Here is a 16,482-nt window from a genome sequence, read left to right on the forward strand (position 1 = left end):
CCTTACCATCACCTCACACAATTTTCGTGCAGTCTTCACTATCTTATCTCTGCTCATCAACCCTCTGGTAGCTCGAAATTTTCACTACTTCCTAACTACGAGTACAAGTGTCATGCCTCTCAGTCGCTTTAGCTACAAGGTTCTAAATGAGAACCTGCGCGAGTTTCGGCTCCTCACAGTTCAGCCACGATCGTCCCTTGACGAACCCATTTATGTTTCAATAGAGATACATAAATTATCGGCTCCTCCACCTTATGAGGCTTTGTCTTATGTATGGGGCGCTTCCGCCCCAAACAATCCTCCCATCGTCTTAATTGGGGAGGAGGAGGGACTTGAAGTCACCCCAAATCTATTCTATATACTCATGAAACTCAGTCTCACGGAAAAGGAGCGAGTGATGTGGATTGATGCGATTTGTATCGACCAAGATGATCTGGATGAAAGATCATCGCAGGTGCAACTTATGAGGGACATATACATGAAGGCTACGAGGACTATTGTCTTTCTTGGGGATGATTCTCTAGGAACCCACTGGATTCTACCTATTCTTAAGGAGATAACCTGGAGTCAAACTTGGAAAACCGATGAGGAGAGACAGGTTCGAATTGAAACAAAGACAAAATTTCAGCAACAACTGTCAACCACGCGTGGGGTGAAGGGGATGCTCTCAGAGGGGTTTTATGGTGATATTGCTACTCGCCCATTTTGGACCAGGATGTGGATTGTCCAAGAGGTTGTATTGTCAAGAAATCCAATCATCATGTTTGGTGACCACGAGGTGCCCTGGGATAGCTTTGCGGATAGCAGTTGGATATTGGATCAAGTTGTGCGAGATATTTTTCCAGAAATCAGCACTGAATCTCACGGCCTTGCAAACATGAAATCTATTCAAACCATTCGGGAAATATACAAGCTAGGATTTCAGGTATCCATTTGTGACCTATTGGCCTGCCTTCGAGGGACGAGATCCACTGATCTGAAAGACATGGTTTATGGCTTGCTAGGATTAGTAGAGACGCCAATTATAGCTGATTATAACGTCTCTACAACTAAAATAGTATACGTCAATGTTGTTGAACATTCTATCACAAAGGATCGATCACTGGATGTCATAACTATGAGGAGGGCTCCAAGTTTATTGAACGGACTACCAAGCTGGGCACCGGATTGGTCTGCTTCTGCCATCAGCGATTTTTCACAGGAAGGGGACTTGATAGATGGCTTGAACAGGATAGCGGAGCCTTTGGTGCTGCGATACGTGGACGGGGATCTTATGAGAATGTGCTTGAAAGTAGACGAAGCACCAATAGTCAGCTCCGATGGGGAGACTATATTGGATATCAAACCTTTCAATGCAAGTGCTGGACGAACACTATCAACCAACGAAGTGGTCGTTGACAGAAATCTCATGACTCTACAGGTCAAGGGCATCTTAGTTGGGACCATTTACGATATTGGAAGCGTTCTTGATCGAGAGGAAGCAAGTGGGGAGATCTTTTTCCATCAGGTCTTCCGAGATTGGGAGGAAGTTTTTCGACGTCAGTATGGAAATTGCCAAATAGACGTTTGTGGGCTCGTTTTCACGATTGTTGATGCACTCAGTCGAATCTACAACTTTTTGACGACATATTTGGCCGACATTAGGGTTGATTTTAGCTCGGAGACTTGGAAGGTGGAATATTTCCAGAAGTACAAAGATAGTCGCACAGAAAGTAGCCCGACGACGAGAAACTTTAGAGAGCCACGCCCAGTGGAGGCATTTGTGCGAACGCTTTTTGCAGATCGGGACTCGGATTTCCAACGCATAAGCTTAGGTCATTTTGAAGAGTTCTGGACGAACCCTCCCGTGAGCAAATCTACATGGCCCATGGAGGTTTATTCCATGACTTTTGCAACGAATCGCCGGTTTTTTGTTACCTGTGATGGAGAGATGGGCCTTGCGCCTATGAGGGCACGAAAAAATGACATCGTTTGTGTGCTCTACGGTTGCTCTGTGCCTATTGTCTTAAGGGAGGAAGAAACGGGAAGGTTTACGTTTATCGGAGAGTGTTTTCTGCATGGTTTTATGGATGGTGAGGCTATGGACATGCAAAAAAAATACAATTTAAAAGAACAGAAATGGGTTATCTATTAGCAATGTCGAATTCGTGTAGCTTTAGCTACCTATACATAGCACGCATAAACCATCTCCTGTCTAATCTTTCGTGAGGCAATCTCATACCTGGACGAATCTCAGGACGATTAGCTTGCGAACTGGTTACCCTAACTACTTACTGAGATGGAACTGGCGCAGCCTCTAATTTTATGTCCGATGTAACACCAAATCTGTGCGAAAAAAATCTGCCATCGAAGCAACTTAGCCTTTTATATTCTACAGGCAGGAACAAAAGTTAGGATAAAAGAAAAGAAAAACAAGAGTAAAATATACCATTAAAATATCCGAAGCATAGAGAAGCGAGCCAAAAACCACCGAAATTTAAATCATACGAAATCTTCCGCCGTTCCTCGAAGATACTAAGGAGACGTTTGTGAATGTTAAATCCAAAAATGGCTCGGGGGGGATTCTGGCCGGAGCGAAAACGGAACCTGTGTTTATAACATAGAGATAAGATAGGAAGATCGCAAATGAGCCTCAAGGGAACCGCTTTGGGCGCTAAAATGGCCTCTCCCTCTTCCTGCATGCTCAAGCTGACTGCCACCGTCTACTTTGCTCACCACTACACACCTACTTCCCTCCTTCGCCTCACCCTTACTCACCTTAGCTCACCTAACATTATCGATAAAGCAACCCTGCTCACTCTTTCGAACAGAAACAGATTTTTTGCAGGTAATAATTTAGGTTAAACAACCCGCTGTTATTATGAAAAGGTTGATACATTGAAGTGGAATAATTGAACAATTGGTTGCTTCTCCATATAATCATACGTTCTTATTCCTCTAATCTTCTTCTTACCTAGCTAAGCACTACTAATAGTCTTCGACTTCCAAGTGTCCTTCCAACTGCCCTCCTCAAACGGCCATCCAACAAGCCCAATACTAAGCTGCGTACTCGCTTCAACCTCTTTAGCTCGGGCCTTGAGTTCGTCTACATTCGAGTTTGCCCACAGAAACTTGCCCTTTAGGAAACGCGCTTCGGTGCTTGCAAGCCAAACATTGAAGCTCGCAGGTAGCGAAACTAAGTCAAAGTCAGCTTCATAATACTCTACTCAGCAAACCATCATTCCACTTACTGTGGTCTTCGAAACCGACCGCTTCGATACCGCCCGCTTCCTTGTTCATGGCAGTGTCCACCACGCCAGGCTGGATATGGAAGATGCTTAGCTCCGGGTTCGTAAAGGCCAGAGAATCCCAGAGCCGGAATGTCGCCAGCTTGGCGACGCTATATGATGCAAACCCAGGACCAAAATTCAGATGTGCAGCGGACGAAGAAACGTCAATGGCGACCGCGTCCCTCGACGCGTAGCGAAGGAACGCCTGCGCAACATACAATGACCCTGTGAGGTTTTGCTGAATGGCATCGAGGAATTCGTCACTGCTCGCATCCCCCGCGGGCTCCTGGGGCCCTATGATCGCCGCACCACTGACCAAAACATGGATTTTGCCGTCGCCAGCGAACTTCGCGAAGGCTGCATCCACTTCGCTCTTCTTCGTGACATCGGTGGGGGCCACAAATACCTCGACATTAGCGAACTTGTGCCCGATGGAAGCTTGGGTGTCGAGAAGGGGTTGTTCTCTACGACCAAGGAGGGCGATCCGAGACGCGCCGGCTTCGGCGAAGTAGCGAGCGGTCTCTGCACCAATTCCAGTGCCCCCTCCTGTTACTACCACAGTCTTGCCTTTGGCGGAGAGCTCGGGTCGGGTGGGAGATAGAGATTGGTATGTTTTCGTGTGCCACGTTGAGGTTGGGGATGGAAAAGGAGCAGCCATGGTGATTGTAAGATGTATGGATGATTGGGGACGATGGGCGATTGTTCGATGAGAAGCAGTTTTTTGGGCGAAGAATGCTCATCTTTATATTTTTTTGAGTTTGCAACTCCAATTCAGCAACAGCGCTGTGCAATTTGTGAAGCCCGGTGTGGTAGTCGCGTTGCGAAAGACTGTGTGGGCTCCACCGCACAGCGAAATCCAATGGTGCCTGAGAAGAGGGTTCTGGATCCTTGGAATTGAAGCGTGCCCGGCATTGGCAAAATGTTTCGCCCAACGGACTATCCTGCATTCAGACAAAAGAGTGTTCCAGGGATGCTCGGCGGTTTTCCTGTACAAAATGTCCCGCCCGGTTTGCGCCACTGGGCTGACAAATGCTGCTGACAAAAAGTGACGACGTTTCATACACTGTACCTTTTGTAGGCATTTCACTTGAAAATTCCCATGACTTGCTGAGGTCTAATTCGAAATGTACGAAGGAGAAGTGCAATCTGTTCTGCGGTGCGGGCAATGCAATAAACCGTTCGATAAGCGTGAGTTACAATTCCCATTTTAACTGGTGATGCCGAGCCATACTCACAATGTGGCGCTTCACTTGAGTCCGCGCTGAAGAGACATGGATACTACTGTCGGTCTCGAAGAGCTGGCAATACCACTCGGTCTCGGGCTTGTATTTCTTGTGCAGGAGGGAAGGCGCGTTGCGATAACAGGCGGCCTGGATGCTCGAGGTGTATCACGAAGGGCATCGAATGCCATTATCCAACGAAGACGCCCAAAGTTACACTGCCAAGGATTCAGCACAGTGATTATGCGCCGACCGAACAACGGAAGAGAGCGCCTTCATTGGAGGCAACTACTCCCAGTATCGAGAATCGTCAAGAAGCAAGCAACGATCGTGAGATAATTTCCGATACTGGGGTAATTGTATCAGACCCAGAATTCACAGATATTGGAGGAGAATATCTTGACTGGAATGGCCCAGATATCGATTTCGCCGACCTTTTGAATCCTCAGGCGAACGATGAAACAGTCCCATACTCCTCATTGAGGTCGTCATCCTTAGTGCGTCACTCGAAACCTTCGGTCGATCAAACAGTTCAAGCAATCTTACAACAAGCCCCCTCTTCTCCCAAGGTATCGATACCAACAGTACCAACTTCTATTTTCCGGTCATTTATCCAGCGACCAAAAATGAAGGCTGGGACACCAAGAATCGCCAATCTTATACTCCACACCCTCAAATCTTATCCCCTGATGATGATGCGCCACAACACCCTTCCACTCTTCCTCTATCCGCGTGTGATATCTTCCGATGTCGAGAATGACGACATGGAGCCACTAACCAACTGTCTTAGTCTGGTGCATATGATCAGCAGCGGGTTCCATGGGAGCCGAAAGCTGTTCTGAAAAAATGTGCAGATGGAGTGTGAACGTTTGTGCGAAGAGGTACGTTGACTTTTAACAAATTAATAGTTCTGGAAGGATACTCGCAAGAAGCTAACGGGTACTTTCAGCGTCTGAAGTTAAACAAATGGGAACTGCTTGCTGCCATGCAAGCTCTCCTCATTTACATTCTCATCAGGCTGGATGAAGGCTAGACGGACCACAATAACTATGATTCTCTATTACTCGCAACGGCGGCAGTGGGTCCAGCTCTCTCCCTCTCCCTTCTACTTTCCTCTTACCTTACCTTGGCTCTACTGAAATATTAAAGGCAATGGCTAAACAGCTCATCCGTAGCGACATCGAATGCAGCACGCGGTCTGCGCTGCGTAATTGCGGTCTCGGAATTAGCTGGAAAGATTGGATTTTTGATGAGTCCACACGGAGGTTCGGTTTCCACCCACCCTTTTAAATGAAAAAGAAACTAATTCAAGCCAAGATTATCCATAGTCTATCAAGTTATAGATATGCTAGTGTATTTCGATCCAGCCGCGATGTGCGAGCTGCCAACGGACCTTATTCTAGTACCGCTGCCAGCGAAGAAACAACTATGGGAAGCAGGTGACGAGTTTGTGTGGAAGACGGAATGGGAGAGGGAACCTGGGGTCCAGACTGACTTTGGCTTGGCTGCAAACGGTGAACTGGACAAAGTAGATCAAAGCTGGTACTGCGGTGATGCATCGCAGGTCCATAATTCCTTGGGTGCCAGGATTTCGTCAAGGAGCACTGGGAATTGGGAGGAGTGGTGCTCGGAAATGGATGGGTTTGGTGGGCTTGTCATGCTTGCTGCTTCTTTGATAGTGTAGTACTTTTCAAATACTAAGCCGGGTTTTGGAACGCCTACACTAAATTGCTAGACGTTGTTCGGCTGCTTACCCATACTCGTCAACCTAAGGGAGTGCTCAAGATTTCTCTTTCACCAGCCTTGCTGGAAACCACTTCTCTCCATATTTCGCCATTAAACGCTTCCCATTCGCCGTCCCCCAACGATGATTGTTTCTCTTGCCCTCAGCATGGTATTTCCACTCAACAAAGTCCACCAGCTCATCAATCAAGTTTTGATATTGCTCCATAGGAAAGCCGAGTAACTCCTCGATGCCGAGAACTTTGCGGTACTGCCACTCCACCATGTGAGCATTGAACTTCTCGAGGAAATCGACGTTACAGTCCCGCCCTCTCTGGTTATCGTTTGCCATTGCAAGTTTTCTGGAAGCGATGACGTCCTCGAGGCCGTAATTATGCGGACGCAACACTCCTTGTGGTGATTTCAGTGGAACGCTTATTCCGAAGTATTCTAAGAAAACATGCTGATGGTAGTACTCGCTCCACGCTGTAACTGGCTCATAATATCCGTACTGTGCTCCAGCTAGATCAACGGCAAACATTTCTCCTGATTGAAGGATGACTTTCAGGATATGGTGCGTAACGCCTCTGGTGTCGGCCTCGATGTCGGCTTTCGAGGTGTGAAGGGGGTAGCAGCGGGTTCGGAGTTTATCGTTCTTGGTCTTGAAACAGACTTGGTCTGTCGCAAGGACGATATCTAGGTGTGTTAGCTAGGCACGCTTATAGATATATCACATCCGTACCTTTCAGCATTCCCTCTATAAATTCATTCATCCATTGCATGGCATCGATGCAGCCCAAGTAGCTCAAGGCCGCCTCTCTATGATTTGCGCTCGTGAAAAGCTCGGATGGGAATGCCCTGTAGTCCACTGGCCATTTGGAATACTCGCTGAGCTAGCACGAAGGGTTTGTCAGCTCGTAAGTTCATGCCAATCACAAGGCCATATCCCAGTCAGAGGCAGTTCTAAGAGAACCGAATCTGAAATCCTCTAGGAGCCTATACACTACCGCGAAGAACTAGATTGTCTCCTATCTTCTCGACTTGCTTCACTTTCACTTGTGCCCACGTCAATTCGCGATAAACGTAGAACAGCTTCTGGGCCATGGCGGAAACCCGGTAGAGTTTTCGGCGATCTCGAAGGCGATGGCATCTCACAAAGTGACGGCCTCGATCGACCTCCTCGCTTTGGAAGGGTAAGTCAAAAGTCTCAAGGTTTGAACTGGGAAATGAATATACCATTTGCCACTGCAGTAGTGAACGATAGGTTCGTCATATTTCAGGGCCGGGCAATCTTGACAGCGACTGCAGGCCCTCGCAGCTGTCTTCTTGCAGGTTGCGCACAGCATATTGACTCGTGGGTGTAGCTGAAGTGGTGTTGTACTCTGGTGTTGCATGAGGACTCAGGTCGATCAGCAAGGGGGACGTGGTTGAGGTCGAAAAAGACAGCAGAATATTAATAAATGGCATTCACCAAGAAGAGCAAGTTTGGATACTTGCCATGCATCTTTAATAGGGCCGAGCTGTCTGCAAAGGTGAATGTTTATTTATGATGCCCCTCTCTTCAAAGTTAACAATTGTTTAGGCTTCCAGGACAATCTCGAATCTCCCTGTTCATAGGCCCAGCAGCGTTGTTTTAACAAAGAAAGCAGGGGAGGGAATCGAACGGTAGAAAAGCGAATGATCGAATTGTAGCACTTGCCACCTATATCTTCTCAATTCATGGTACCAGAGACATCTATCAATGCCAAGGATAGAAATTACGAAGCCTGCCAACCTCTGTGTTACAGGGCATCTGCGATATCCTCTGAAGGAGTTGCCTCCCCAATACCCTCCTATCGCTCCGTATATCTATATTCACAGGTATCTTGCACAGGAGCATCAACAGAGTCTTCCTGGACCCAAGCTACTTCCTCCAAGAGTTGGGTGGCCCCCCATACCCTTCTAACCTTCCCCTATCCTGAACAAGTTGCAACCACTCCACCTTCATTTGTCTTCTTGCATTGTCCGAAGATACCACCTACCAACCAGCTCTTCCATCAGCTCAACCACTCCTCCGTATTCTCGCCGTCGTGCGAGATACCTAGCTTTTAACTCGAACCAACCTCGCCTTCCTCTTCATCACCCAAAGGATTTCACGTTGGCAGGAAAGAAGCGAAGAACTTCTCGATATCGTGCAGCTCCATACGCCAGCCCTAATTACGTCCAGCCCCTCCCCCGGAGAAAGCTCTGCCCTTTTCTTCCACTCCGTTAAGTGCTGTCTCGAGTCTCAATACCATTGCTCCCTCAGCAACCACGTCTCTCCTTCAATGTCCGCGGCAGCAAATCAGTTTCGACATGTCTGTATTTTATTCTGGTCTCCGGATCTTGCCTCCTCGGTCTCGTTCGCAGAGTGGGAGGGTTGCTCGGAGACGGCAGAGAAGAGAGAGGGGTTAATTGCTCTGCTCTGTGGAAAGTCAGCTTTGAACATTGTGTCAGAGGAGTACATAGCTGCAGTTCCAGTACAGGGGGAGGTGGAGCGCGAGAAGGAGCCCAGGGAGGTCAACAGTCTGCAGTGAATGTTCATAATCTCCACAAATCTACGACATCGTTGCTGCAACCGGATTGACGAGAGAGGGATATGAAGATGAGGTGAAGAGGAGATTAGAGAGTCGTGAAAAAGGAGAATTGGAATGGGGTGTGGAGGTTGGTCCAGGTGTGACTGCGTACAGTACATGTGGTGTTGAAGAGGATGCGAGAAGGAACGAGGTGGGGAGCTCCCCAGGACTAGAAGCTGAGGAGAGACAAGACGATAGAAGTTCGGAGCAAACGGCATTCGCTGGACCGGGAAGGGGAAAGGAGGATACGCGCTGGAAGCATGCTGGCTTGGAGTTGAAATGATGGATGCGATGGGAAAGAGCGGCTGAAATAGCGAATATCGGGCGGCAGAGAGACCCAGGAACCGCGATGCCAGCAGCGACGGAAACAGACCGTGGATATGGTGTTAGATGAATATGCGGCCGAGAGCTTCCGTTGCACAGCACAAAGACATTTCGAGACGCGTCGATGCAAGAAGGACCTCGAGTACAGCAAATAATCGAGACGCGACAGTGGAAGACAACAGAAGGCAAGGTCGCGAAGTCACAGCGGGTCAAGGACATCACAAACAAGAGGAGCACAGATGATGGAGAAGAATTTGCATTGATCTATCTAGGAGTCTGTTGGTATCTCGAGCATGCAAGCTGCGAGACTTAACACCCAACGCCACGTGAAGGCCAGACTCATGTTGGGCGCGATCCGGTCGCAGAGGTTCTCAAGCCCGTGGGCAAGAGAGTGCCTCTGCTCCCGAACCTGGTCAAAAGTCAGCCAATGTCCAACAAAAGCAAACCGAATCCCGAAGACCTCTACACCCAATCCGCACGACGCAGGGAGGCCGACCGATGGTTCCCCGAAGGTTGGCCGTGGCAAGCCATGTCTAGCTCTGATGAATCGAGGCGCGCAAAGGAGTGATCGTTATTTCAGAGTCTGCTGCAATGCACGCCCCCTTCATGAACCACCGGTCTGCCCCTACTTCGCCACCTGCGCCAGATAGGCATGATGGACAATTAAGGCTCACTCAGTAACTACCGGGACTGGCCATCCTCGCCCGTAGACGATTAGGTACCCTCCAGGAACCCCCCGAAGGTGGGAAGCAAGGAGTCACCTTTCATTGACGACGTCGTGATGCCATCGCCGTGTGCGGAAAGGGGAAAGAGAACTGTACTGACCTGCTATGATTCCATTGGAGTGCAGAAGTGTCGAGCTTGGGATGGCGTTGGTGTTGTGATGATGCTGCGCGGTGCAAAGAAACGCTGCTGCGAAGCTGATGTTGAAGGAAGGAAGATGGATTCTTCGCAACCAAAGGCGTGAATTTATAGTCGAGCCTGAGACTCGGATCAACTACTTAGCGCGGGAAGCTCGCAGCATCCCATTGGTTGGCGTAGCAGTTACTAACAGTGCAAACCATTTTGCATCCTCGCAAAACACTCGCAGTGCTGGTTGATTGCCGAGCATAGCGTGAGGCTGCGAATGCTGGGCCCAGCGAGGCTGCGAGACGCGGCTGCGAGCCGACACGCTCTTGGAAGGAATGCGGTGAGTACTTGCAGCTGCGCCCAACTGTCTGTCAAAGGCTATGTCCATGAGAAAATAATTGAGAAGTGACTGGGGCTTGCTGGATTGAGGTCAGCGCAAGGAGAATTTGCGTATTCACGATCGCGGTCTGGAGTCTCGATGTCACCGTCGAGCTTCGATACAGCACGGCTTCTGCAGTCTCGGTATGTAATCGTCAATCCTACAACAAGAATATTAAGCTTATCCATTTTATCTGCGGTGATATCCCTCGAGTTTCTCTCTAAACACTTCAAAGTATTTCTCCACCGATGCCTCCCACTGCCTTCGCGACGCGCAGCGCCATCTCGCCTCTCCCACCGCTCAAATTCTACCACCATCAGTTCCTTCCTCAGCATTGATACGATTTCATACCTTCTGCGTCGTCAACAAAGAAAGTGGGCCGTCGAAAGGGGGAGTCACGATGATTGGGCGACGTGCCGACCCGCGATGTGGCGTTGAATACGAGAATACGACGTATTCGAGCAACATCAATTCCACCACCCCGCATTCCTCGACCCCGCAACCCCCGGCGATGAATTAACAGCAAGTTCCAGCTGGAAGGGAGATTACACTGCTGAGGTATCCAAGGTGCGATGTTTCCGCTAAGCTCCTCTTCGCTGCCCGTTGTAGCATTCGCCAAGATGCATAGCGCTGACCTATCCAGTACATCATCTCTGCCAACCCCTCCACTGTACCGCGCGAAAGAATTCCACCAGGACGAGACATGGCCGAAAATACACGAAGAGAAGAGGGGGTGGATAGGGGTTGTCGATGGGAAAGAGAACAGAATATCTTCGAACATTGGCAAACACCAGAAGTCAATTAGGGGTGTAAATAATACAACAGAAGAGAAGTAGGAGGGAAGAAGGAGCGCCTTCAAGGATAATATATCGCAGGCTAAGCTCTGAATATCAGCGCGATTCCTCGAATACTCCGGAGCTTTCCAACCACCTCCTCGTGACAAATAAAGCTCTCAGAGAAACACTGAGGCCAGAAGGGCTGGAAAATGTGCTGCAAGATTATATGCGGCGGAAGATAGCTCATATATCTGGAATTAGTTGTAGAAGGGGTAGGTAGGCGTGTAGTGTTCATTCCGTAACAACAAATATTCGGTCCACTACTTCCTCTTCGAGGTGTGATTCAAGTAGGCAGGGGAGCACAATCACGAATCCCTGTTCCTCCTGAGCACAAAACGCCAGCCAATCTCTCACCATTACTCCTTCTTCTAGATGTCCCCTTGTATTTTCCTCCTCCCACGAGCACCACATCGATATCAAACACGGGGCAATATGTCAACCTACTCCCAAAGGGACTTTCAGACGGAAATCGAAGAGCATTTCGCAATTCAGGGATTGCGGGAGATTCCCTTGGGCCTTAGGTTTCCTCAGAATATGAGGTCTGTTCGTCCTGTTTCTTTCTTTTCTTTCCCGGGCACCAAATAAGCGCATTCTGCTAACCATTAACAGTGCCCAAGTACCGGACAATGTGTGAGCAGAGACTGCCTCAGATCGTCAGAGCCAGACAGAGCCGCACTTGAGAGGAGGATGTATTCCTATGCCTTGTCCGTGCGGAGATGGGGGAATGCTGGCTGGGGGTTTGCGCCGTGATGTGAATTGAGCTTGAACATTCTCGAGGACGGAAGGGGAGGTTGTGAGGACGGAAAGAAGGGGGAGTTAGATGAGGAGACATACTGAGAAAGTTATCCAATGAAACGTTGAGCTACTAGTACAACGACTTGTTTTCCAAGAGTGATGACATGCATGTATGAGCTACTTCTGGGGTATGCGTGATTGTTCCACGTAAGCCTAGCACAAAGTAAAGTACAGTAGAAACTATCTCTTCGGCGTATAGATAGATAGGTAGATATTTCAAGGCATCGCGGCATCCTGAGCTATGCTTCGGTGTATGTTGTGCTCGCGTAGAGGGTAGACAATCGTCGCATACGTGGTGACAGCGATTTGGTTTGCGGCCGTCACGGCAGAGGCTGTCACAAGGTACGTCGTCAGAGCAAATGTTGTGCTTGGTTCATCCGCTGGTGCCGTCTGAGCATAGCCCGTCAAAGCATATGCCATCTCAGCAGGGGCTGTCTCGAGCGAAGCTGTTATGACGTAGGTTGTCCTAGCAAAGGCCGTCTGGGAGAAAATTGGAAGAATGAGCTGATTGTGGGTTGGGGAGTAGAACGATGGAAGCATGCTGATGAGGTTAGTATCCGTCTGCGAACATGGGATGGGATGGAATTTTACATCGTTGTGGGACTGGATTGGTGAGATGCTGCGAGAGCTGTGAGGTCTTGCGGAGTGTTGGTGAAGAAAGGAAGGGTGGGGGTGGTGAGAGTAGAGGGAAAGAGGGTTTGGCTTCCAGTTAACGTGAGAGTGAGGAGAGTGGACGGCAGGAGGGTCTGACTCCCGGGCAGATTAAGAGTTGATGGCAGAAGAGTATGGCTTCTGGGAATTGTAAGAGTGGTAAGAATTGACGGCAGAAGGGTTTGGCTTCCAGGAAGAGTAATTGGAAGCGAATTTGTCCTGATAGCGTGAGTATTTATCTACGAATAGGATAATATATGGGGCGATCACTAGTGCTGCTGCCATGCTAACCGCTGAGACAGCGATGAAGCTGAAAATTGAGTGCTTCATTTTCGGAGGTACAAAATGATTTGAGGAAGTGTGTTCAAATTTCGGGGCTAGTGCATGAGGTTTAGAAGGCAGGTGATAAAGTCTAGCAAAAGGACAGGAGAGAAAGGCAAGTTTTATAGACTCAAGAAGTGGCACAGCTTCCTAGATCTGAAGACTGTCCGCCTCAAAAATCTATATAAATACAGTCTATTTCGAATCTCGTGTTTAGCGGCACAGTTCACTAGGTTGAAGCTACAGAAGCGTTCCTGTAGCTGACGGTGACATGGCAAGGGGGAAGACTATCCCAAGAACTACCCCATTCTCCAACACTCGCGGGTAGGGCATATTTGACTAAACAAAGCACGGAATCCCCACGAGATCTTGCGATGGAGAAAGATCAATCGAAGCTGCCACGCATTTAAAAGGTTTCATGCCAAGAGGCACAGCTCGATACGAAGAAACATGCGGCTGACTCGAAGGTGAGTTGGGAACGCCAAGCATGATGACGCGGACCTTGATAGTCAGTGAAAAAAAAAAAAACCAACAAGATAGGAGACGCAACGAAATCCCCAGATTGATTAAAGTCGTCGATTTATAAGAGATCCCCATGTCTCAAGATTCATGCATATTGACGGTGCTATGGAGTGAGAAGATCAGTGTGGGAAATGAGTAGAGTAGAGTAGAGTAGTGGGACCTACTCATATTCTACTCAAATAAATTTCTCACTACTCATACTCTACTCAATACTCTACTCAACTACTCTAGAATATTTTAGAGTAGTTGAGTAGTACGCACGTGATGGTACACGTGACGCGCACGTGACGCGCTAGCCTAATTGGGTAAGGATCCGGGGTGGCCCGAGTCTAGCGCCACTACACTGCCCAATCAAGTAGTGGCAAGGCTTGGTAAGCAAGGTAGAACCATAATATATTCTTAGGCTTCCTCGGCTATTAAGGGCAAACTCTTCTCTCAAGGTGCTCTTATTATATCTAAATTACATAATGGACTTAATAAGAGTACTATTAAGATAATATCTTGCTTAAAAAGTTAGGGGTTATTTAAAGACGAATTAGAAGAAGTAAGGGGGGAAGGAAAAAAGAAGGAAAAGAAAGATTCCGAGAAGGGAAATCTGTTTTTTATAAAAAAAAAAATAGTATTTAAATAGCCTTATATAAGCTCTAGTTTAAATTATATACTGCTACTTAATGGGTACCTTATTTATTTATTAATAATTAAATAAATACCGATTTACTACATTCACGTGACTACTCTTGAGTTACTCTAGAGTAGTACTCTACTCTACTCTACTCAAGACTACTCTAGAGTAGCTTGAGTAGCTTGAGTAGTTTTTGCCCACACTGGAGAAGATTCAAAAACTTCTGGAAGCGAGGATCCGATTCCTTGCTGACCAGTGACCCTCGTCCCAATTTTAGGCCTATGGTGATGAGACCGAAGAAAAGCTTCACAGAAGAACTGAACCATTTGCCGAAGCCTGCACAAGACGGCTCCTAGCTTCGAAGGAGGGAGGGAAATGCAAGCACGGCGAGAACAAAACGTTAAAGCCCTTTTCTGAAATACCGCTACTGCACTCGGACAACAATCTTTCTGGAAGTGAGACGCTACGTGGATCTGAACCTCTGACTGGTAAAGGGGGCGGACGCATCGGAGCGAACTCCTGTAAGGTGATCATATGTCGCTGTGCTGTTGCCATAGAGGCTTTTACACCTAAAAGTTTAGTAGACAGGGTGTGCACGTGCTTTCACTATAGCAACACCCGTCTCCGACATATAGCTGCACGTACAGGAGTTCGCTCCGATGCGTCCGCCCCCTTTACTGCGGATCAGCTTGGCGCGTTCTCACAAGTGGGGCGAGTAAAGATACTACTGTAATAAGATGCATGACATTGCCCAGGGTTTGAGAGGCGTAGTGCAGTAGACACTCAAAAATCTTCAATGAGAAATTCAGAGCGCTGAATATGGGCTTCCAGGCACTCGTGAATACATTTTCGCCGAAGCACCGATGGAGAAGACTTGAATACGGAGGAGAACGAGAGGTTGCGAAAATACAGGGGCTCGACAAATGGACCTCGGCAGATCCTTCCACTCACGTGCGACGCGACACCTCGCCAAATCAACAAAACTTCTGAGCTCAGCTCAACAAGTTGCCAACATCCCCACCATCTCTAGAGCTTCGCAGATTCAGTGAGAATCACGATGGCACCTCCAGTAACCCTCAAAGTCTCTAGCCGCAGTATGCGGCCCCAAATCCCCTTCAATTGACTGGTCAATGCTGATTGAAGACAGTCCCGAAAAAGCCAATCAAGAAACTCCCGACCAGCATCGAGATCACGGACAAGACCACCGTGCAAGATGTGAAGGATACTTTGGCAAAGCGGGCTGGCGGATGGGATCCGAATCGATTCGGGCTGTATGAGCCAGAGAAGAAGAAGTTGCTGAAGGATCGAAGGGCGTTGATCTCTCAGCAAGAGTCTGTGTTGTCTGGGAAGGAGATTTTGGTTAAAGATCTTGGTATACCTCCATCACATCCCCGGATTCCGATCCCAACATCTGAGGAAGTATGCTAATACGACGACGGAATACAGGCCCCCAATTATCCTGGACAACAGTTTTCATGATCGAATACTCGGGCCCTATCATAATCCACCTCCTCTTTCCCTTCCTCCTCCGACCCTACCTCTACAAGCTGTCTCTCCCTTACCTGCCCTACACGTCCAGCTCACTGCCTCCACTCTCTACATCCCAACTCCTCGCATGCGCCATAATCGTCCTGCATTTCGTGAAGAGAGAGTACGAGACCCTGTTCATCCACCGCTTCTCACTAGCCACCATGCCACTCTTCAACATCTTCAAAAACTCCGCACACTACTGGTTCCTATCCGGTGCATGGCTTGCATATTGGATCTACGCTCCTGGTTCCTACACCGCTCTCGAAACACCACTCACCCAGAAACTCGACATTATCGGACTGGTACTCTACATCTTCGGCGAAGTCAGCAATTTCCATACCCATGTTACATTATCGAAATTACGGAGTCCAGGAGGGACCGAGAGAGGGGTCCCGAAAGGGTATGGCTTTGGACTGGTTACGTGCCCGAATTATTTGTTTGAGATGATTGCGTGGACAGGTGTTTTGTTGGTGACGAGGAGTAGTGCGACATTGTTGTTTATGGTGGTTGCTTTTGTGCAGATGCATATTTGGGCTCTTAAGAAGGAGAAGGCGTTGCGCACGGAGTTCCCAAAGGAATACAGAAAAAAGAAGTACCAGATCATCCCGGGTCCGGCGGCGCTGGTGGGGTATTTGAGTGGGAAGGCGAAGTAAGGGGTAAGAGAGATGGTAAGGGTTGTGGAAGCTGAGACACGGGATACGCTCCGGACATGGAGTGGAGGGCTTCTTTACAGGACGCAAAGTGCACAGACGGCGCGGGCATTATTATATAGGTGGGTAGAACATTGCTTGTCTTCCACGTTTCACAGATTGCATTTATTGTAAGTAGAATGATAATGCTAATACACC

The 16,482-nt window shown here is 48.4% G+C and overlaps 5 protein-coding genes across 5 annotated transcripts; 4 read left to right on the top strand and 1 right to left on the bottom strand.

The window, feature by feature from the left end:
* Positions 1–22: 22 nt before the first annotated feature.
* K444DRAFT_571589 (HET-domain-containing protein) lies at positions 23–2,080 on the top strand (the record flags this gene model as incomplete). Its single annotated transcript, XM_024877319.1, has 2 exons — positions 23–826; positions 1,664–2,080. Coding segments are annotated over exons 1-2 (1,131 nt in total), but the record flags the coding sequence as incomplete, so codon positions are not given.
* A 782-nt stretch (positions 2,081–2,862) lies between these two features.
* Positions 2,863–4,214, bottom strand: K444DRAFT_599424 (putative oxidoreductase). The gene is made up of 2 exons (XM_024878573.1): positions 3,231–4,214; positions 2,863–3,175 (listed from the first exon to the last, which is right to left on the bottom strand). Exons 1-2 carry the CDS (start codon positions 3,925–3,927, stop codon positions 2,958–2,960), a joined length of 915 nt encoding a protein of 304 aa, XP_024730487.1. The 5' UTR covers positions 3,928–4,214; the 3' UTR covers positions 2,863–2,957.
* Positions 4,215–4,540: 326 nt separating this feature from the next.
* On the top strand, positions 4,541–6,234 carry K444DRAFT_655985 (uncharacterized protein; the record flags this gene model as incomplete). The annotated part of the gene is made up of 5 exons (XM_024886053.1): positions 4,541–4,654; positions 4,723–5,283; positions 5,344–5,370; positions 5,639–5,754; positions 5,807–6,234. 5 exons carry the CDS (start codon positions 4,541–4,543, stop codon positions 6,171–6,173), a joined length of 1,185 nt encoding a protein of 394 aa, XP_024730488.1. The 3' UTR covers positions 6,174–6,234.
* A 4,079-nt stretch (positions 6,235–10,313) lies between these two features.
* Positions 10,314–11,193, top strand: K444DRAFT_635365 (uncharacterized protein; the record flags this gene model as incomplete). The annotated part of the gene is made up of 4 exons (XM_024883857.1): positions 10,314–10,318; positions 10,413–10,500; positions 10,593–10,810; positions 11,001–11,193. 4 exons carry the CDS (start codon positions 10,314–10,316, stop codon positions 11,191–11,193), a joined length of 504 nt encoding a protein of 167 aa, XP_024730489.1.
* Positions 11,194–15,161: 3,968 nt separating this feature from the next.
* On the top strand, positions 15,162–16,287 carry K444DRAFT_541272 (uncharacterized protein; the record flags this gene model as incomplete). Its single annotated transcript, XM_024875781.1, has 3 exons — positions 15,162–15,198; positions 15,252–15,476; positions 15,551–16,287. The coding sequence occupies 3 exons, from the start codon at positions 15,162–15,164 to the stop codon at positions 16,285–16,287; spliced, it is 999 nt and encodes a 332-aa protein (XP_024730490.1).
* Positions 16,288–16,482: the final 195 nt, after the last annotated feature.

This window comes from Hyaloscypha bicolor (assembly GCF_002865645.1).
Source record: "Hyaloscypha bicolor E unplaced genomic scaffold K444scaffold_142, whole genome shotgun sequence".
Taxonomy (NCBI): Eukaryota; Fungi; Ascomycota; class Leotiomycetes; order Helotiales; family Hyaloscyphaceae; genus Hyaloscypha; species Hyaloscypha bicolor.